General features: G+C 47.4%; 1 protein-coding gene across 2 annotated transcripts in view; it reads right to left on the reverse strand.

Moving 5' to 3' along the window:
* Adamts17 (ADAM metallopeptidase with thrombospondin type 1 motif 17) overlaps positions 1-22,594 on the reverse strand; it is a 323,860-nt gene that overhangs the window by 169,105 nt on the left and 132,161 nt on the right. For both annotated transcript variants that reach the window (XM_052763539.1, XM_052763540.1), the window contains exon 8: positions 15,913-16,018. In XM_052763539.1, coding sequence (XP_052619499.1) covers positions 15,913-16,018 — 106 coding nt within the window. The remainder of the gene's footprint in view (positions 1-15,912; positions 16,019-22,594) is intronic.

Below are 22,594 nucleotides of genomic sequence, written 5' to 3' on the forward strand. Positions count from 1 at the left end.
TGTGGATGGCCCTGTTCCCATGCACATACGGGCAGCAGCAAGGGTCTCAGTGTAATATCTAAAATTTCTATTTCTTTAGTAGACACATGTCCATTTAGATCATCTGTTTCATCTTACTGGGTTTAATTAGTTTGTTGCTTTCAGGAAAGTTCCCCATTTCTTCAGTTGTCCTGTTATGATCCATTTTTTTTGTTTTTTTGTTTTTTTGTTTTTTTGAGACAGGGTTTCTCTGTGTAGCTTTGCTCCTTTCCTGGAACTCACTTGGTAGTCCAGGCTGGCCTCGAACTCACAGAGATCCGCCTGGCTCTGCCTCCCGAGTGCTGGGATTAAAGGCGTGCACCACCACCGCCCGGCCAAAGCGCTCACCTTATATTTAAGGCAACTTTTATAGCGCGGTTCGCCCATCGGTTTGCGTCGAGATCCTTTTAAAGATTGTAGGAGTTGCGATATCCCAGGTTATGCCTGATGTTGATAAGTCTCTCTTTATCTTGTCAATCTTCCTGCAGATAGCGATTTCGCTGATTTATTTTGGAGAACAATTTTTTTTCATTGATTTCCTCTATTGTTTTCCTATTTTCGACATCACTGATTTCTGCTCCATATTGTTGCTTACTTTGTATGTTTCTGTCCTGCTGGTTTCTTGTGGTAAGAACTTGGAATACTGATGGGAGAATTCCTTTATTTTTCCAATTCAGCACCTAGGGCTGTAAACTCCTCTCTAGGTCTGTTCTAGCTGCACCCCACATGTGCTCATGAATGGTGCATTCATTTCCATTCAGTTCTGGTTTTGTGTGTGTGCATGTGTGTGTGTGCAGTTGGCTCTACAGGCTCATGTGTGTGTGTGTGTGTGTGTGTGTGAGAGAGAGAGAGAGAGAGAGAGAGAGAGAGAGATGTGGAGACCAGAGGACAAGCTAATCTTGCATATTATTCCTCAGGTATTATCTGCCATCTTAAAAATTTATTCATTTTTATTTTATCTATTTTAATAGGCTCCAAAGCTACACAGAGAAACCCTGTCTTGAAAACAAAAACAAAAACAAAAACAAAAAAGCAAAGTGAAGATCTAGGAAGACGGCTCGGGCAGTAGAGTGGTTGCCACACAAACACGAGGACCCAGATCTGCATCTTCAGCTCACATCGAAAGCCAGGTGTTTCGGTGCCCGAGCACCTGCAGTCTTGCAGAGGAAGTGGAGACAGGGATCCCTGGGACTTGCTGACCAGTCTCAGTGGATCAGTGAGCTCCAGGTTCAGGGAGGGATTCTCTCTCATAGAGCGAGGTGGAGAGAGTCCTGGCAGACTCTAGTATGCCCTCAAGTGCCTGTGTCCCCGCAGCTCTCCAACACTGACTTCTTCAGGCTCTCTTCTCCCTCACTTCCCTTCACTGCATGTCCAACTAAAGCCCTTACAACAGACCTCTCATACTGCATGCAGGCTTCCCAGTACTGCCTAACTTTGGGAGGGCATAGCAGAAAAACCACTTCCGTCACTGCTGGAGAGAAGGCTATGCCAATGTAGCCTAAGAATGCACTGTCTTAGCATAGCCCTCCTATACAAGACAGCAAATCAGTTTCTCACCCAAATATATTGGCAGTGGCTGCCTCTAGAGTTAAGGAGTCTATGAACTGGGACTCAGCGGAAAAGGTCCCGGGATTGATTAGTAATGTCTATCTGTGGAGACCAGCAAAGGAGACACAGACATGTGTTCTGGCATGAGTGGATCCTGTTCAAGCATACAATAAGCCAGACTTTTTTCCTCCAGTTGATCTGGGACTTATCCTAAATGCCCGCTGTCAAGCTGTAAGGCATGTGATTAGCACATGGTCTTTAATAATCACAAAGATTTTGAACACTGACTGTGTTTCTTACCAGAGGTCCTTGGATTTCATTGTCCTCTCTATAAAATGTCAATGCTACTGTCTTGAAAGCACTTGGATGAAAATGAACCATCATCAGACGTCACTGTGTTTCATTACTTTTCCTGGTGGTCTTTTAATGTCGGCCAAGAATCTGAATCATGGGAATCTACTGCCTGACCTACTTATCCAGCACTTAGTTGCAAATGGCACTGGTGTACCCAGCAACCTGAGGCTGCACGGGAACCAGGTAAGACTTGCTGAGCAGTCAAGGCCATGATGGCATGCCTGCAGGTAAAGACGGGTTCTACAAGTCATAGAAGGAAACCCAGCTGTGGGCTAGCTCTTTAAAGTACAATGCATCCTTTGCCTTTGTAGCCCTTTGAAAACTCCCAAGTGTGAAAACATGACTGCCTTGGGCTGGACCCAGGCCTGGACTCCTGAGCGTTCTTTCCACTTTGGTAACTGGCCCTTTGAGCTTTCCTTCCTGAGCTCCCATGCACAGGAAATGTCACCTTGGTGTGACATGCTGTAGGCATAAGGCCCACTGAAGTTTATTGGGCAATTAAAGGCTCAACCCCCAAAGGGCAGCTCAGCTTCTCAGGAAAGATGATTCAATTCATGTCATAGGCAGGAGTGGTTAGGGTCCTGAATGTCTGGGCTGAGACTGTCAATCCTCAGATTCTAGACATTTCCACACAGCATCTAGAGGTTACACTGGGATTTGGTACCACAGGTAAGCATGTGTCACACCTGAGAAGAGAAAGTGATGTCCTAGGACAATCAAAGAAGCCTACTTGCCCTCTGTAGATATTTACTAACAGGGAGGACCATGGGAATGGCTTTATACATATGAGCCATTGGCAGCAGGGAGGGGGAGATGCCACTGTCTAGGAAAAATACCATGGCCCAGGCTTCAGCTTCTGCCTTCAAACCAAAAATAACTGAATGTGACCAGAGAATAGGACAGCAATGCTGGTGTTTCCAGCCCTGGCCAAGATACTGTAGCCAAATGCCACTGCTCTGGGGACTCTGAGGATATGTCTCACATTTCATTCCCTGTTGCAGACAATCCTGTTTCCTTCTATTTTCTACATGGAAAATCCCCATTTCACAGGCGACCCAAAGTCTGACTGAACAAGCATGTTTCCAAACTACTCTGTCAATATCCAAGAGTTCAACATCAGAGTTCAGTATATATATATAGATATATAGATATATAGATAGATATAGATATAGATAAGATATAGATATAGTAGATTTTTATGATATTTCAAGCCAAATGTTTAGACCAAGTGGGGACTTTAACAGATATAAACAATGATAGTTATTTCAGCCATATTTATTAAGATACGATCTCCAAGCTTCAGGGAGAAGCCATGGGAACCCAGCAGCAAACTCTGAAAGCCTTTGACATCTCTGGAACCAAGGAATATCCCAGCAGAGGGCAAGAGTATAATTCCCACAGCTCTCTCGAGGCTCCATGGAGACATAGCCTAACTGTTAAGAGTACTTCCTGCTCTTCCAGAGGACCAGAACTTTGTTCCCAATGCCAATGTCTAGTGGCTCACAGCCACCTGAAATTCCAGCTCCAAAGGATCTGAAACCCTCCTCTGGCCTCCATGGGTACAATCACATACATGGTAAACAGTCACATGGACACACAGGCATACACAAATAAAAACAAAACAAATAAACTCCACCACTAGTAGAAAAAAAAAAGGAGGTGGCCTTTCCTCAAGCTACAATCCTGTGCTATATAATGGCATCCCATGACAGCCCACATAGACAACAGTGGCCACAGATGATTATACGTGGCCTCACAAGAAGTGCTACCTAGTGATACTGTAGCCATCGAACTTCATTGTGCAAGGGTTCACTCACCTGCTGGTGGTGTGAGCAAGCCTATACTACCTGTCAAAAGAAAGCACAGGATACATACTTGATAACTATGCTACTCATTTTTGTATGTGCTATACTATATTTGCTATCTTACTAGGCACTTTATTAACAAAATAAAGTTCATGTAAAACTGCTTGTCATGTGATGTGGCAGCATTGCGTGAAGAAACCATGTAGGGTGACTGCCCTGTACTATCTAGGCATGGGATATGTGTCAACACGCTCCATGACAGCCACACAATGATGTAAAAAGATGCCTTTCTCAGAATGCAACACTGTCACTAAGTGATGCATAGCCGTACAAATTCTTGTAGCTCCAGCATGCAGCTAGAAGTGAATATACCCTGAGATGACCCAGGTAGAAAAGGCTACCCCTTTAGCACACTTTAGCCATCTTTTCTATGTGCCCATCAATCACCTGTGGGCCCGAGTTCCTAGCACTCTCCAAGGTGCTGGGGTGGTGCCAACCCTCAGACCACACTAAAGAGCAAAGCCGCAGATGAAGTTTGACAGTGTTTCTACAGTCTGAACAGCACCAAAGAGAGGAGCTTCCTCAAGCTCCTTTGCCAGATTCCGAACTGGACATGGGACAGATAAGTTCAAGGTGACAATTGTCAAAGAGAAGAAGCCATCCAGTGGGGATCGGGGAGGACAGGCATTCAGGGGAGCTTGCTCTGCTGCATCAGCTGGACTGTGTGCAGCAGGCAGCGCCCGGGAACTCAGGTGCCTCTTTCTTTCTGGCAATGGTTCCTCAGGTGAGGAGACATTTTTGACACCCTTGAATGACTAGAGAGCAAGTACCACAAAGATGAGCAGGCCCTTAATTAATCTAGGTGCTCCCTCTCTTGAAGAACCCCCAAATACCGTCAACTGTAGTCTCAGTAGGGGTCAGATACAAGATGGGTGTTCATTGCTTCTGCCTGAGGGGTGACACAGGTGACAACTCCTAAGAGCAGAGACGAAACACGAGACGGTAGGTCATCAGTGGATGTCTTGTCCTTTGGTCCTCAGAGTACCTGAAGCTGCCCCACAGCTTGCTGGATTTGTCACATCCTGGATGGGAGCAAGTGTGGTGTGACTTCTGAAGACCACTGTGATGTCCCCTCCTTGTTCTCATCAACAATTCATTCGTGGTAAGCCGAGGAAGTCACACTAAGGCACAGGTGCAAGTTCAAGCCCCCAAGGTCACATGTCCCAGGACCACAGGGCCCTCTGCTTCTTATCATAGCTGCCTGCCTTGCCCCCCGGCCCTGGCCTCACCAGGGACCTTAACATTTCCCAACTTGGTTCAAAACTACCAACCCAGCCCCTTTTCATCTCCTTTCATCCTTAATAACTTAAGTATGAGTCACAGAATCACAGAGGTCTGCTTGACACAAGCCCCTTCTCAGAACCTCAGGAGTGTGGCTGTGTGGAATGAGAAGGTGTCTTAGAGCTCAATGTGTCCGGTGACTTGAAGGAAATGTCAAGCTCCCTCATTTATGCCCACCCACTTACTGGTATTTCTCCCAAGAGGCCACGCTTAGATTCATGTGCTGGTCCCTGGCAACTTCTATGTCCGGCTGGGGTTTGAGAAACAAAGTATATGATTCCACAGCCCTCCCAGAACTCTGGGTCCTTCAACTGGGACTTTCTGACAAATGATTCAGTCACCAGCTGTATGCCAGGTTGTGAATATGCCCTGTATGTACCAAATAGAAAAGGCTGAGAGGGTCCTTACCCAGAGAGTATGCCAATGACCAGGCTAGTGGCAGGATCCCTGGGGTCTCAGCATGTGCAAGTATCCTTGGGTATTTGGTTTAGAATTTTCCACCAGTAGTGGGCATTCGATGCACAAGGATTTCAGTTGGAAGAAAGGGTCCATCTATTTTTAAAGATTGGATAGACCTATTCCATAGATTCTAGAAACCTAACCACATAGGAGGGTGACCTCAGTGATTCTCAACCTTTCTAATGCTGTGACCCTTTAATATGGTTCCTCATGGTATGGTGGCCCCCAACTATAAAATTATTTCATTGCTACTTCCTAACTATAATTTTGCTACTGTTGTTAATTGTAATGGAAATATCTGATATGTAGGGTATAAAGGCGAGTGGATACAATGACAAGGATAGAGATTTTACAAGGCTGGAGCCCAGTTTCTGTCCCTGTGTGGAAAGGGTGTTATGCTGCAGCCTAGGCTCCAGCCCAAGTCTCCACTTAGCTACTTGTAGCTGTGGGAAGGAAACTGCTTGCCACCTACAGGATGAGGCTAAGATGACTTCAGGAGTCCCTTCTAGCTCCAAGAAGCACAAGAAAAGCCACGTAACTGAAGCTGCCAGGAGCCTTGGCAATCTAAGGAAATAATTGGATCTCATCTAACTCCTGGCAGGGTCCGTTTTGGAAGGGAGCTCCGAGGGGACTGCAGATGGGGCTCTTCAGCCAAACTCCACTCTCCTTCTGTCTGTGCACACCACCACGACGGATGACTTAGTTTCAGGCATGGCAATCCAGCCGATAATTAAACACACGTCATTCTTGGGGTAAAGATGGGTACCAATACAGAAGCGTGCACAGCCTTATCACAGAATCAACACTCTGGGGCAGAGGTGTCTTCTTGCAGCTGGGTTTTCTATCCTAGCAATGACATCCAGCTAATAGCTGCTGGTTCACACTGCTCAGCATGCAGGTGGGGCTACATGGGCCGGCTTGCTGATGGACCCCTATAGTGGCTTTCTAGTGGTTTATTCATCTAGCTGCAGCACAGTGTCAGGCCTGGCCTGGGCAGAATGCCTATGGTCAAGGTTCTCTCAAGGACAGGGCTCTGGGATTCCCAGAAGGCTAGAAGCGTCTTCTCCTCATACAGACTTCCGAGTGGCATATTCAGAAGGCTAAGGAAGTATTGTAATGTCTCCGCAGCCTGAATGCCGGATGAGGAGTAGTGGAGTTGGGGGAGGGGTCAGAAAAGCCACTTATGAAAGCATCCTTGATGTTCTCATTACTGCAGCAACTCCCCTCAAAACTCCCATCATGGGAAGGATACAGGACCATTAGAGAAGGGGGGAGGAGGGAGAAGTAACATAGGTGGAGTGTTGGGCTAGCTACACTGAGAATCTACTAGACTTTAGTGTTTTCTACTGGGCTGAAATGCCATGGAAGTCAGCACAGGTTGACTTACATAGCAAGCTCTGAGATTCTAAGCAGCAGAAACATTGAAATATGGACAAATACATGAAAGGAAATGCGGTCAGCATGTCATGTACCTATTTGAATTTGGATAATAAAGCCACACCCAACAATGGATGCTAGACACTGACTTTGATGGGGGGAGGGGGTAAGAAAAAGGAAACTGTACCTCCAAATCTCTCTGAGACCCCCCTCAAGGGACCTCCTGAGTCCTTGCAGGTAGCGACCACCACAGTGATCCTTTAGTAAAGAAGGATGGAGCAGGAGTCTCCCAGGGTCTGTGGAAGCTGACTAGGAGATGGGGATGACATCAGAGGACCAGCAAGGAACCTGCCAGAAAACCCTATGCAACCACCGGACCCAAGACACCATGCCCTCGTGAGGAGAAGATATCCTCTTCTTGGTCCTCACGAGGGTTAAGCTCTGAGTGGTCCAACTGTCTTAAATCTAGAATTAAAGTACACTCCCAATGTTTCTAACTAGTTGTGACATTTTCAGTCTCTGTGGTGTCTTCCTTATAAGGCTAGCCCATCTGACGGAGTACTGTGCCCACCACCTACCAGGTAGAACACACAAGCCAGACATACGGCACAGGCTGATAGTAGGCTACCTGTCATCCTGGAGCCGTATGTGTTCCCTCGGCATTCCTCACATTGTACCAGGCGGTTCTTCCTTAATACAAATTACAGGCGAGCTTCCACGCCTCCCACATCTGGATTATGGTTTTGCTTTCCTTCCTGTTCTGGGGCCAAGACAATTCCTTTTCATTTGAACTGTGTCGGCTCCAGTTATGAGAACATTTCCCCATCCGCCACTCCCCTTCCCTCCCCTCTGCTCCAGACATGCTCCCGCCTCCTTCCCATCGGCTCCGTGACCCAGGGATTGGATCCCTTATGTTTTGAGTAGCCCAGCAGTCAAGAAGTCCTTGAGGACATGGTCAGCTGCCTTTCCACCTGACACCGCTGTCCTCAGCTCACCTCTGTAATGGCACGCCCTGGCAGGAAGCATCTAGAGTGAAGAGGGTCCAGTTCTGAGGTGTCATGTGACCTACTAGAGCCATAGGTCCTGTTACATCAGGCACCTGTGCTGTCCCTGGCTCTGTTCATGCTTCCGTACATTCTAGTCATGCCAGTACCATGATGGAGTGTGGATCTGTGCTTCAAGGTGAATGGGTACAAGGAGCTTGACTGAGTCCGTGTATAACCTGTGTCTATAGGCGCTTATGTGACATCTAGATGGCTAAACACAGTTCCTTACCAGGGCATTTGATATGAGACTGTGTCCCTCCACGCTTCCATCTGCCAGTCAGCCTCATTCTTTTCCAGCATCCCATCCAGGTTATTTTAGGCTCTGTGGTGTACACTTACTAAAGTGCCCTAGGAGGTGACAGTTGGAAGACATCCAGATGAAAGCCACTTACAGTGTGACTGGCTGGTTGACCAGCAGAGAAAGTGCATGCAAATTCAGGGAGACATGGTCCAGGAAGGCAAAACTGTTTTCAGCAGCACTGTCGCTCAGTACAGAAGGGACCTCAGGAGGAGAGGGATGTAGGAGCACAAGATAGAAGCAAGTAGGTGCCTGGTGCTAGGAAGAATATCAATGGACCCTGAGTGATGCTGTGTCTCCCATGGGTCTCACCTGGGATGCAGGGAGCTTCCTAGAGAGCCTTGCTAAGACTTCTCCTTAGGACAAGTGATCCAGTTGACCCGTGGAGACGTACGGCCACTGGTGTCTCCACACACCCCAGGTGCACTGATGTAGAGCACTGCTCAGATGTTTTCTAAGCCCAGGCTCAGGCTTCTGTGAGGACAGCCTTATTTGGGGGGAACCACAGACTCAGTCTACTGACCAAAGAGGGCACAATTTTCAGAACAGGGAGAAACTTCTTCTCTGAAGGGCAAAGAGATGCCAGGAAAAACCCAAGGACAAGGAGACATTCACTCTGAGGGTCAGAAGCAAGAGGCTGGCCTCACAAGAGGTACTTATGCCATCTGAGAGGACTTCCGGCAGTCCCTGGTGTTGCAGAGGATGCAGAGTTTGTACAGGATTGCCAGGTAGACACTGATTCACCCCAATCCAGTTCAGGCTTAATCTAACAAAGCTCCTACATTCAACAAACAAAGATTATTTTCTGTGAAGGGAAATCACTATTCCTACATATAAAGACATAGTACATGCATTATTTTTTTTTCTTGAGCATTCAGGATGTGAAATTTTCATTTCCCCACCAGCCCACTTAGAAGACCCCCGTTGAAAGGCACACTGCATCCTCTGCATGAACACACTCTGCATGCATACGTGCTACCTTAGCCTAGAACATCAACTCTCTCTGGTGCTTTCCTTGACTCCCACTGACAAGCTCTCACCAACCATGAGCCTCTCCTGGCCCTCACTGCCATGTTTGACATGACCTCTCAAAATGTAAGAGGGTTACACCAACTCTCATAGAGTCATTTTATACTACAACTTCAACTCTGACATACAGTCTATCTACACACACACACACACACACACACACACACACACACACACACACACACACACACGTATGTATGCATATGCAATCATCTTAAGGTCATACTGCAATCCCTACCAACTCCTTTCTTGACCCAAGAAGGTATCCCTGAATTTTTTGCCTCATTTTCAATCAGCAGGGATCTGACACATCACTTATCAAGTGAGACAGTCTTTTCCAGCACTAATGAGGGTCGAGCCTGAAAGGGAGAAAGAAATGCTTACTTCTAGCCATTCCTCTTTCTCTGTTAAATCAAAGACTGACCAGCACCTGTACCTCCACATAGGGAATCTCAATTTCTTGGACCATGTCAGTCCATATGGGTTGTCACACTCCACAGAATGCCCCCATCCCTTCATGGATCACACCTTATCAACTAGCAGTTGGTAGCACAGACCTCTGAGGTGAAAGGGGCCTACTACAGCAATCTTCATCTTCCCAGGCTTAGATGCTACCTCCAGCGGTCACTGCAGGGTGAGAAGGGCAAAGCAGGCCATGGGCCGAAATATACCTGGTTTATTACGGGTTTCTTAAGTGGTCACTAGAAGACGAGGAGATGGCTGTCTTCCCTAAAAGTATATGGCCAGTGTATCTATTCACCAGAACCAAAACAGCATGGTGCTGCCAGCCAGGACAGTCTTTTATGGGCAAGCAGGCAACCAAGGCCAAAGACACTCTCTTAAGAGATCAGAACTGTTGCCAGCCTGAGAACAGCTCCTAGCCCATTCACCCTCCAGGCAGCAAACCACTTCCAGGCTCTCATAACCTCTCCCAGGGTCTGGAGCCCCTCTGGCATCCATCATGGCCAGGTCTGGTACATCCTGCCATCTAGATCAGGGTAGAGGGTCAGAATGATTTCAATATCACCATTGGTACTTGGGCCCTGTGAACGATGTTTACTTTCTTTGTCCAGCTAGTGAACAGCTGTCCTGTAGCATTTAATTCCCTTCAGCAGATGGTATCTTGACTTTTGGATAGCCAACAAGCTCTCTTCTTATCACTTCCCTCTTATTATATGGACCCCTATTTTAATGGTCTATTTTATATCAAATGCATTATCATGTAAGTGACCCCAAATCATGCCTACTAAAGACCATACATTTTATTTTCTACTTTGTGTGTGTGTGTGTGTGTGTGTGTGTGTGTGTGTGTGTGTGTGTGTATGTGTGTGTGTCAATATCTGTCTGTGTCTGTGTCTGAGTGTATATGTCACGGTGTACAGGGGCCCAAGAAAGTCAGAAAAGGGTGTTGAATTCCCTGGAGCTGGAGTTACAGGCAGTTGTAAGCTGCTTGACACAGATGCTGGGAACTGAACTCAAGAGAGTACTCTTACCTGCTGAGCCATCTCTCTATCCCTGATACCATAAATTAAAAAAAAAAATCAGTGCTACAAATGTCATGGGAGTAACCAATCACCTTCTGATTGGATTCAAGAACAGTTCCACAAGATTGAAGTTATGACTGGCACAGTTAATGGGGCAAAGAGCCCATGGCTGGGTAGGTCAGAGGACCTCCAGGAGAACCTACATCTATTATTCTGCTAAGTGGACACGATAGTAAACTGCCTTCTAAGTACTTATACCCATCGGTAGAGCAGCATCAATTCTCATCAGAGAAGCTTCTTTTTGCAGCAGATTGTGATTAATAGAGAGACTGGTCTATCAGCAGAGGATAGAGCCACAAACAGGACATCTACAGCACACTACCTTCTCCCAAGGCTCAGGGATCATCACAGAGAAGGGGTTGGAAAGACTGTAACTCCAAAGCAGTAGCTGACTACAGAGAAACAGTATTTTCTAGATGCAGCAGGGTAATTGCACACATGAACTCACAGGAGCGGTGACTGCATGCATGCATGAGATGACCCGCACAGGCTCAAGGCAGACAAAATCCCAGCGTGGGTGGAGGAGAGAGTCACCAAGTCTTAACCCCTCGCCGTGGAGCTATTGGCCGCTGATGACTACTGGGAAGAAGTCAGTTTTCTTCAGAGAGGGGGATTTTGAGAGGCTACCCCTCCACTGAATGGCCTGTGTGCACGCACATACTGACTGCATGAAGCAGATGCAATGGGTTAAAAAAAAAAAAAAAGAGCAGCTGTAGTGGGTAGCCATTCCAGCTTTGATCTGGAAGTTCCAACCCCCATTGAAGCTTCGGTAACTGTCACACCTACAAGGCGGGGCCAAGAGAGGACCCTGAAGACCCGAGATCCAGATGGGCCAGCTCTCTCTGTTCCTGGACCCTGGACAGTGGAGGTTGACCAAGCAGAGCTTCAGAGAACACTACTGAACTGCGATACACCTTCCCCAGACCGTACGACCTACCTATCCCTTTATTTGTAAGTTATGCCACTAATAAACTTTCCTTTTAACTACGTGGAGTGGCCTTAATAATTTCACCAATAATTGGTGCCCAATGTGGGGCACAACTCTGAGATTAAGAGTCTCATGCTCTACCGACTGAGCTAGCCTAAGCAGCAAAGTTGGGAGAGAACAGTGGTGGGTCACCCAGAGAAGACACTGAAGGGGAGGGAGAGGTAGATTAAAAACATTATATGTATGTATGAAATACTAAAACAACAACAAATTCAGTGCTAGTTTTCCCAACTTCTGGTTCTAAGGTAAGAGCTAAGCAATATCTACCACACTAGACTGACTCACTCACTTAGTGGATGGGAAGCATCTTACACAGCATCGCCCTTACAGTACAAGGCTAGTAAATGAGTTCTGATTTGGCCTAAACAACATTAGTATGTTACTAATTCGTGTCCTCTGTGGATGATTGACATTGCCAATGCAAGAACTGTCTATGTAACTTATAATTGAGAACATAGTTAATTGCAAGCATTGCCAATGCAAGAACTGTCTATATAACTTATGATTGAGAACATAGTTGATTGCAAATTGGTTAGAGTTTTTTATGGTCCCAAATAAATCAACTTTGAGTAGTTAAGATAAAATGGTGTGGGGTATAGAGCACCCATTGCTCTCCTAGAGGACCCAGGTTTGAGTCCCAGTATCCACATGGCAGCAGGTATCAACTGTCTGCAATTCCAGTTCCAGGGGATTCAACATCCTCGTTTTGTTTTGTTTTTTTGAGACAGGGTTTCTCTGTGTAGCTTTGCGCCTTTCCTGCATCCCGCTCTGTAGACCAGGCTGGTCTTGAACTCACAGAGATCCGCCAGGCTCTGCCTCCTGAGTGCTGAGATTAAAGGCGTGCGCACTACCACCGCCCAGCCCAACATCCTCTTCTCATGTCCTTGGACACCAGTCAAGCTCATGGGTACACAGACATACATGCAGGCAAAACATGCATACACATAAAATAAATTTTTTAATAAGATAAAACTATGCATACATACAAAGAGATCCCTGAGAAACAATGAGGAAGAAAGCACCATTACCAGATGCTGGTGACGTCACTGCTGAAAAGACACCCCCTACCCTCTACCCCCAGTTGGGTTTTTTTTTTTCCTTAAAATCAAATCATAAGCAAAATCACAAAGTGAGTTGGTTCACTGGTTGACACACTGAGTGTGTGTCCCACGTGGAAGGTGAATTTTCTATCTGCTGATGGGATCGGAGGGCAGCTGTTCACAGGGGTTCTGATAGGAGGAATGCTAGTAAGGAAAGGAAGGGTCACTAAGACCCCAGTATAAAGACTCAGACCATCCACTGGACACCTCCCCTTATTAGTACTTTGTCGGTGGGAACTAGTGTATCAGTGACCCGGGGACCCTCTCAGCCTGTGAAAGGGCACAGAGTTGGACTGCCCGCTCTATCCCAGAACATGATCCATTTCGGGTTTGACGTCTCCAAAGCATTTTGGCCCTTGGCTTTGCTGCGATGTCGTGAAAACCTCCCTTTTTCTAAGCAGTCCACATGGCCCATCCCCCACTGTCCTGAACTAGGGTGACCAGAGGGGACTTTAGAGAGGGATTATGTGGCTCGGCAGGCGGGGGTTGGAGGTGGGTAGGGTGCTACTTCTCAACAAAGAAGCTACTCTGACAACAGACTTCCTTGGGAAAGCCGTAATCACCAGACTAGAAGGCAGCCTGTGCTGGCAGGGTTTATTGGCTTTCACTCACAATAGTGTTTGTTTTTGTAGGTAATTAGAGGTTAGCAGCGAGCTATAAAGAATTCTCCAAGAAACTGTACAGTCTATAGCTAAAGGGTATTGAAGTATGCCTGCGTCTAGCCGTTCACTTCTGCAGACCTCCTGTGCTAAGCGGCTAGTATTTGACCCAGCTTTCATCAGGAAGCAAAGGCCTCTGTGCTTTCATACTCAAGGAAGAAATACCTTCGTGTGCCATATGTGTGTCCCAGTGTGTGTGCAAACAGCACTGTAGTACAGACTATGGTGCTGGATGCTGCCACAGGACACTAATTCATAGACCAGTAGCTCAGATCATCTTTACTCTTTATCCTTCTTTACTTATGTGTATGTATGTGTGCCTGCATGGGTTTCTGTACATCACGTCTGGATAGGGGTCTGTGGAGGCCAGAGGACATCAGATACCCTAGAACTGCAGTCAACAGCCAGATGTGGGTGCTGGGAATTGAACCTGGGTCCTCTGCAAAGAGTAGTACATGCTCTTAACCATTGCTCAGTAGTTTATAGGATTTCACTCACAATAGTGTTTGTTTTTGTAGGTAATTAGAGGTTAGTAGCAAGCTATAAAGAATTCTCCAAGAAACTGTGCACAGTCTATAGCCTCCTCAACTAACTTTAAAAACAATCTGTCTGTCTATCTGTCTCTCTGTGTCTATCTGTCTGTGCCCCCCCCCCCCCCCGTGTATGTGTGTGTAGACTCAGAGGACAGTCCAGGTGTCGTTGGTTATGATCTTGTGTTCACTGCTGTGTACAACAGGCTAGCTGGCCTGTGAACTTCCAGGGAGTCTGCTATTTCTGCCTGCCCCATCTTACCACGGTAGCGTGGGGATTACAGACGCATGCTACCTCATCTGGCTTACCTGGGCTCTGAAGATCAGAACCCAGGTCACAGGCTTGAGTGGCAAGCACCCCCCCCCACCCCCTGCCGCCAGCCATTTCCCCGGCTCCTTCAGATAATCTTATTCGAACACAGATGTCCCCCGCAGCTCCAGTTCTGTATTCTTACAGCCCTCAGGCAGCTGACTCACTCCCAGGTACTGAGACAGACTTGCTGGTTCTTTAGTGGTCAGAAAATGCCTTCCAAGGCCATGGTGATCTAAGCTCACCCCTACCCCTAGTGATTCACTAGGTTACCGAGTTTTAACCACTGGAAAGCAGTAATAGAAACGCAATGAAAAAAATTCATGAGGGTCAAGTATTGTCACCAACAGTCAGGAAGCGGCATGAGCATGTAGCAAGGATGTACATCAGGGCCATTGACTGGCTTTGGGAGACCCAGGTCAATAAAGACATGGTCCTTGTGCTACGTACACAACACCCACACAGCATGTTCTCCCACACAGTATGTTCTCCCTCTCCGTGCCCACATCATGGTACCCAACAAGTCCAGAGGAGTCAACTGCCAAACCTCCTACAAATGGGACCAGATAAACAGAAGAGATGAGAAAGAAAGGCCTGAGATATTGCTATTGCTTCGGGAAAACAGCTGCTTTTCCAGCCTTTGTACACTGGCTTTGCTCTTGCAGCAACTGGACAGAACAGGGAAGGCCCTGGGCCCCTTCCTGTGGAGGTCATTAGCAAACTTTTATGACCATTTCCCAAGAACTAGATTTCCATTTGTGTTCTATACAATCCAATATAAATTTTCCCACTGTTCTGCATGCTCAGGTTTCCTCAATTTAATTTTTTTTTAAAGTTCTTACACAGTCATATCACAGTTTTTCTCTTCAGAGAAACAGAAAACAGTCATCCTTTCTAGCAGAGAGGGTAAACTTTCAGGCCATAGTTTTAGAATAGGCTGGCTATCTGCCCCTGAGACTTCCTGCAGGTGACTGCAGCCCTTCTAACACCCACTTTCTTCCTCTGAAAGCGGAGGAGGCTGCCCCAGATTCTCCAGAAGGCATCTTTGGGCTCTAGGGCTTTAGGGTTATTTCATATTAAAATATGAAAGGCTTTGCCTTCCACGTGCAAAGGCAGTTGCTGCTAATTCTTCCAAATCGAGACATAGCATTCTCCATTCAGAAAGTGGGGCTTTGGAAGTGACTGAAAAGAAAACAGAAAGCGAATAATCTAACGCTGAGTCCAACCATTTCTGAATGATGTCCTTGGAGGGAATTGAAAGACCACGCTGAGCTTGGGAAAGTAGTGCAACTAGCTAAGATGGCCAGGAAGACCTCACTGCTGGCTCTGAGAATAAATAAGCTTCACGTGAACATTTCCACACTCAGGAGTCGGTCTGGGAGGTGGACCTTTTTTATTACAGGAACAGCGAAGGCACAGAGCTTCTGTGTCCCGGGGCTCTCAGAATTCAAGTGGGAAACGGGTTTGGGGAAGGAAGGAGGCAGAGCACTGGAGTCTGGTACTTACTTGTGGCCCAGCTCATGGGCGATGGTAAAGGCCAAATTGAGACCATTGTCCTCGGCAAGCACACATTTCCTCTTAGCGCTGCACACGCCTCCTAAGTAAGCAATTCCTGCAGCAGAGACACAAAACACATCCTCTTCAGAATGGGGAGGCCCTGACCTCCAGGAAAGCCCACACAGTCACAATCACGCACCATCTGGAAAGGAGCAAATGGGGACACTCTGGTCTACCAGGCTGGACCTGCAGGCCTGGAGCTCCCCTGAGATTGGCTTGTGCAGGATGCTTTTGCATGCATCCAATAATAACGACAGTGACCACGAACATCCAACAAGCCCTTGACGTGGGTCAGGTAGAGTGCTGAGTGGCTTATCAAAGCGTCTAATTCCATTCTCATCACTGAGAACAGAGGCAACCCAAACCAAGTTCCGAAAGGGAGAGAGACTTTCCCAGGGTCACATGGTTTGGCATTCAGGGCTCAGAGTGAGAGACTGGCAAAGCAAAGTAAGCCATGTTCGGAATTTAAGGAGGATGTCCTTGCACTTACACGTCCTTGAGAAGGACATCCTTAAGTTTTGTACTTTTGCCTCTCCCTAATTCTGACCCTCAGGGACAAAAGCAGCCCAGGGCAGGGGGATGAGCAAAAGGCAGCGTGCAGATGGAGGAGATCTGGGTGGGCATCAGTAAGCCGGCTGCTGGAGGAGGGCCAGGAGTTTCCCTTGGAAGAAGACTCACTGGTGAGGGCTGCATGTGAACAGCACAGATGGCTGAGGAGAGCAAGGTTCCAGTCCCACAGAGCGGGGAGAGGAAGCCCCACTTAGGCAGGCTGGCTCCAGGTTTCCTGCCCTCTACAGCAGCCCTCTGTACTTCTGCTCTGTCTGTTCCCAAGATGTCCATCCTGTACCAGCCAGGCACTCCAGGGCTTACGGCAGCAAGGTCTCTGTGTGCCTGCCCTCTGGCCTCCCCTATCATTGGTCATCGATCCCTGTGCAGGCTGCCCTTCCCGAAGGTCTGGGTAGACTAGAGGAGGGGCCTCACTGTTCTTCCTGTGAGGTCACACTGGGTAACACCACGGCTGTGCAGCAGTAGCCGGAGAGTTGAAGGAGGAACATGGCTGCTCTTGATTTTCTGGCTCAGCACCATGCTGTGATCACTTGAGGGGGAAGTGCCTGTTCACTACCGCCATGGGTGCCAGTCCACCTGCTAAGTTCCATCCTGCTGGAGCTCAGGACTCCACTAATCTTCCTGAAATGTCACAGGAGGGAAGGATTTGTCATTGAACAAGGAAGGACTATCGATGGGGAATTATCTCATTAAAAATGACCTCCCCTCCCCACTTAGAAATAAACTCACCTTCTTAGCATGAAGCCGGCTCTGGGGTCAGAAGGCTTCCGGTGCCATTTGCTATTTGTGGTCACACTTATCCTCCCCCTTTGGAGCAAGAGGGGGAAACAACGCCTGGGGACTCCATGAAAAAAGAAAACTAGGGTTTTCAGTACTGCTTGGAGGTAAAGTGCTTACTGATTATGTGAGGGACTGGGTTTGGTTCTCAGCATCACAAAGAAAAAACGTTATCAAGCTGGCACAAAGTTCAGGCACACACACAGGGCATTCCCTCTTTCTGGGTCCCCTCCATGGGGTACAGAGGGGCATCACATGCAGGCCTTGCAGAGATGCAGTTCTGGGGCTACCAGTGGGTGACACATCCCACATTCCACACGATGAGTGGCCATGCTGTACCACAGTACTATTTTTCTCTGGAAATATGTAACATGCTTGGCCAAGGTTGCAGAATTTAAAAGCAGCAGCAAAGAAATAAATTAAATGCTATTTTGGCCTCCAAATGCTTTTTATGCATGTGGACTTAACAATCCAACAGTGTAGACAATGGGTTGAAAGAAAACAACATCCAGAAAGGATGCAATCTGGTCGCCGGTCGCCTTCAAGGTCATTTCTCTGGTTCTGTTTTAAAATGCTTTGTGGGTTGCTGCTGGCAGTCCACCAGTAAGTCAATGGTATGCTGCTACACAACCCTGAGGGTGTGTGCATGGGAAAGACACACACACACACACACACACACACACACACACACACACACACACACTGCAGTATGTAACACAGGTTACAGCCATTCTGGGTCAATGAATCAATTACCAGCAATCAGAAGCATACATTCTAAGTCAGTCACGTGGTGGTGAGAGGGAAGGGAGGCATAATATGGCCAGCTGTGCTGAGCTTGCTGTCCTGAGCATGCCTGCTGTGGGCTCCGCTGCTGAACCAGCAGACCTTAAATGGCACACAAATACTTTGCTGGGTCCCGGCAGCCCTCTGCACTCTGAGCTGGCAGAATGGGCTTCCCACTTTAATTGGGTAGCATGCCTCGCTATGAGCAGCAGCCAGCAAAGAGCCCTCCAATAATTGCATTTTAATTTTTCCAAGGTGCAGATGCTTGGATTTAAAAAAAAAATCCCAACTAGAAAACAAAGGATCAGTTTATTTATAAGAATTCTCTTGCACAAGGGTGGATTAAGGGCCATTGCTTTTAATGATTGATCACAATCATTACCACCAGCCTGGTGACAAAACCCAGCAAAAGAAAACACATAAAAGAAAATAGCCCCTGATCACCAAACACAAGAGCTGTGTGAGGTTATAAGCGAGAGCGTTGAAACGCTTCGCATGTGTAAACAAAGCCTGGAGAAAATCCCAGGTTGCCGTCAGTGTGAGATCTGCTGGGTAAATAAATGGTAATTAAACCATGGAGCTTCTGTGGAAAACAGGCCACCAGTATTCCATGCTTCATGAAAAGAAACAACTATTTAGGGTTGGGGTCTGGGAGACCAGGGATGCCCTGGTATAGTCTGTACCTAAGGTTTCCCAGCTGCCCAGGAGTGGAGGTCACTGCGGTGGCATTATTGGGAGATGGTGGGGTGTCTAGGTGGTGGGCGTGGTGGGCGGCCTTTCGGTCTTTAGGGACATGCGCCTGAAGGGGATTGTAGGGCTCAGTCCTTTCTCCTTTTTTGCCCCCTGGCCACGGTGTGAGCCATTTCCTCCACTGTGTGACTCCAACCATTGCCCCCAGAACTAGCCCAGAAGGCCTAAAAGCAATGGATCTGATGGACACCGACAGGAACCTCTACAGCCATGGCCCAAACAAACCTCTGTCCACCAAAGGTGCTTCTCTTGGGGCTTCATGCCAGCACTGGAAAGCTAACCAATACAAACCTTGATCACCTCAGGCTCCAGAAAGCACCAAACTGGAAAAGGCCACCAAAGTCCACGTTTGTATCATGGGAAAACTAGTTTTCTCTGCATCAATTTACTTAAAATAAAGAGACTGCAACATTGCTCTGCTAACTTCATGCTGAAGAGTCCCTTTAACTGCACTTCCTGTCCGCAAGGTTTCTTACATCCCACTATGGTGCTTCCAGTGGCTTCAAAGCTTCCATGCTTTCAAATTCTCCACAGAAGAAATCACAGTAGGACTCACTTGAAAACATCAGCCCTGCATGTTTGCATAGCTCCTTGGAGTGAAAGGGAAGCAGAAAGGCCACGGTCACCCATCAGCAGTGTCCCTCCAGGAACAAAGCTGCCTGCCCCGTCCCTATGGAAGAAGATGTAGTCAGGTGCACAGCTAGTCGGTGCTTGTGTTAGTCTCTCCTCACTCTGACAAACTCCCAAGAGAGATGCCCTGAGGAGGAAGGCTGGGCTGGACCTGCTGCGGCTCGAAGTCTGAGAGGCGTCAGTCTTTGGATGGCTAGTTCCTCATGTGTGGGACTGTGGTGAGGCTGCACGCCAGTGGCAGGTAGGCATGGTGGAGCACAGCTGCTCTCTTCACAGAAAGCAGGAAGCAGAGCAAAGGCAAGAGGGGATCCAGGCAAGATCTCCTCACGCAAAGCTACACTCCCAGGGACCCACCTCCTCCACTAGGACCTGCCTTCCATAGTTCTACCACCCCTCAACAGTTCTGGGTCTAGTAATGAGTGAGCCATTGGTTAGGTCAAAGCCACCATGGTCTAGGCCTCTCTGGACATGCCCTCATAGACTCACTCAGAGATGGGATTGACTATTTGCCTTGTCTTGTCTCCAGCTAATGAAGTTAATAATCAAGATTGACCATCAATGTTGGAGCAGGATACAAATGAAGGACACTCCTACAATGCCTCAGCCACAGCTAGCACTTCCCCCAAAGCTTGCCTAATGGACAACAGTGAATAAGCTTGGACAGAGAATATTTTCATAAATCTTAATGTGTGCTTCCATAAAGAGGTAGATGGAATAAAGCAAAGGTTTCTTCTATTTAAGGCCAAATGTTCTGAAGCCTAAAGATAAGACTCAAGAGAGACATATTCCAGTCTCAGTGGTAGTTACCTCTGGGATGTGGGAAAGGGATTAGAGAGCTTCCTAAAAGCCTTTCCATTTTCACCTTATTAGGAGCTCCAATGGGGCTATTGAGATGGACCAGGAGGTAAAAGTGGTTGCCTCTAAGGCTGAAGACTTGAGTGTGACCCCCACAACCCACATAGTGAGGACAGAGGACCAGCTCCCACAGCTGTCCCCTGACCTCATTCACCACTGCATGTGCGTGCCTACCCTGCTATAAAATAAAGAAATAAAACATAAATCAAAAGAGACCAAATCAAGTTATTATATTGGACTTAGACTTCATACCATTAACATACTGTATATTTCACTTATTCTAGATGGCATAGCACTTTCAGAGGTGAGAGACAAAAACAAGACCCCACTGGACTGCCGTCCTGGGTGTACAGCTCTGCAGGAATTCAATGACGCAGCAAGTTCCCAGTTAACTCCATCAAACACAAAACTGCATGTGTACTTACGCAGGGGTTTGTCCCGCCTCTACTGAACCCCTGGATAAACAGGAGTAAAGCACATGACAAATGCTGAGTGTAGAATTCAAGGACAATAACGAGTTCGTCTGGTGCCGGGGATGTTTAATACATTCCTCCAGAGGAGAGAAGCACGCCACCAGAGCCCTCTACCCACCTCCCCAGCCATCCTGACCACACATGGACTCTCCCTCCTCTTTCTAGAGGAACGCACTGTTGGAGAAGAAATCAGGTGAAGAGGCTTGATTACTTTCTCTTTCAGTAGAGAGCTGCATGTAAGCTTGTAATTCGTAAGCTCAGGACTATCTGTTTGATCTGCTCTAGACTCACAGAGTAAACACCGAACAACTGTATAAACCCAGTTTCGCCAGTAAATCACAGTGTGTAAACCGCCCGCAGCTGCTGGCCTTGCTGCCCGGCAGTCAGATGCACGGGGGCTCCACCTGTGAGCCGGCGGTCAGGTTTCCCTCGCCTGCTGCACATCGTGCCGACACCAGCACATCCGTCACTGGGCCCTCAGCCAGTCCACGACAAGGAGATGATTAGTATCTATTCATCTGATGCTCCTGTCACTGTTGAGTATCTTATGTTCGTGTTTATTGACAACTGTGTGCAAGATTCAAACAGTGAGAATAGGTGCGATTGAACTTGGGGACAACAGTTAAGAGCAAAGGTCTTAAAGTCTAATAGGTGACAAATGAAATATAGCTACTGTTGATTCTCATTCATAATGATAGGTAGGTCATAGATACATTTAAAATTATATATATATATATATATATATATATAGAGAGAGAGAGAGAGAGAGAGAGACTTTGCTATTTTATATTGTTGATTCATTCACATTAAACACACACCCATGGAATTCATGCTTGAACAAGAATGCATAACTGTTCCTCCTCCCTCTCTAGTATTTTTTCCACAAGGCTCTCCATAAGGCACATTCTCGCATCTCGTTCTTAGGAACACTCTACATTTGAATGCCAGGGCTTGGAAGTCATTTGAAACAGTGAAATCACAAGTGTGTGTGTGTGTGGGGGGGGGTGTACAAAAATGCAAAACACGTGGCCCTAAGTCTGATGAAAAGGCACTTGTTGTGGTGTGAGAGTTGAAACAGGAAGGCCGAGGATGGCCTTGTTCAACCTCAGCCGGGCATGTGCCTGTCCAGTGACTCACGTTTTTCACCACTCTGCACATGTCCGTAGATGACTGCCAGAGTGTTTTGAGGACCAGAGCTCTAAATACGTCATAGCAAGTGGCAAAAATAAATCAGAGTATCCTAAAACAAGAAACCCCCAAACCCAGAAACGAAAACCCTCACGTCGGGCAAAAGAAATTGCTCCTCAGCTGCAGTAAGGAAATTCCATTCTCATCCCAGCACTGCTCCTGTTCCCACTCTTCTCTCCAAATGACTTGCTCCACTTGGGCCATCTCCTCTCAGTTTGTTTCTGGAATCAGGGACTCACCATGCAGGAGAGCTTCAGCATAGTGAGTCACTGTCTCCTGAGGGACCCCAGGGCCCTGTGGGAGCATAGGATCTTAGAAAAAAAATCAGGAAGCATTGCTTATGGTAAGGCTTCAGAAGGCTGGCAAGAGAAGTGGCCAGAGAGACCCCTCCACCTGGGACTCAGAAGCTCTGTACTCTACCCCTGCTGTGCCCATGACTTTCTGTCTCACCTTGGGGCACCTATCTCCTGGGGCACAGTGGACTGCTCTCCGAGACTTTGCCTTGTCTTAGCAATTTCCCCACCAGGACATGCTCTGCTTGCCTCTAGTCTCTCTGTCTGGGTCCCGTAGAGTCAGCCAGGTAGAAAGATGAACTAGCTAGTCAAGGT

The sequence above is a fragment of the Peromyscus californicus genome, unplaced genomic scaffold, assembly GCF_007827085.1.
Source record: "Peromyscus californicus insignis strain IS unplaced genomic scaffold, ASM782708v3 Scaffold_4__1_contigs__length_199733344, whole genome shotgun sequence".
In the NCBI taxonomy this organism is placed as follows: domain Eukaryota; kingdom Metazoa; phylum Chordata; class Mammalia; order Rodentia; family Cricetidae; genus Peromyscus; species Peromyscus californicus.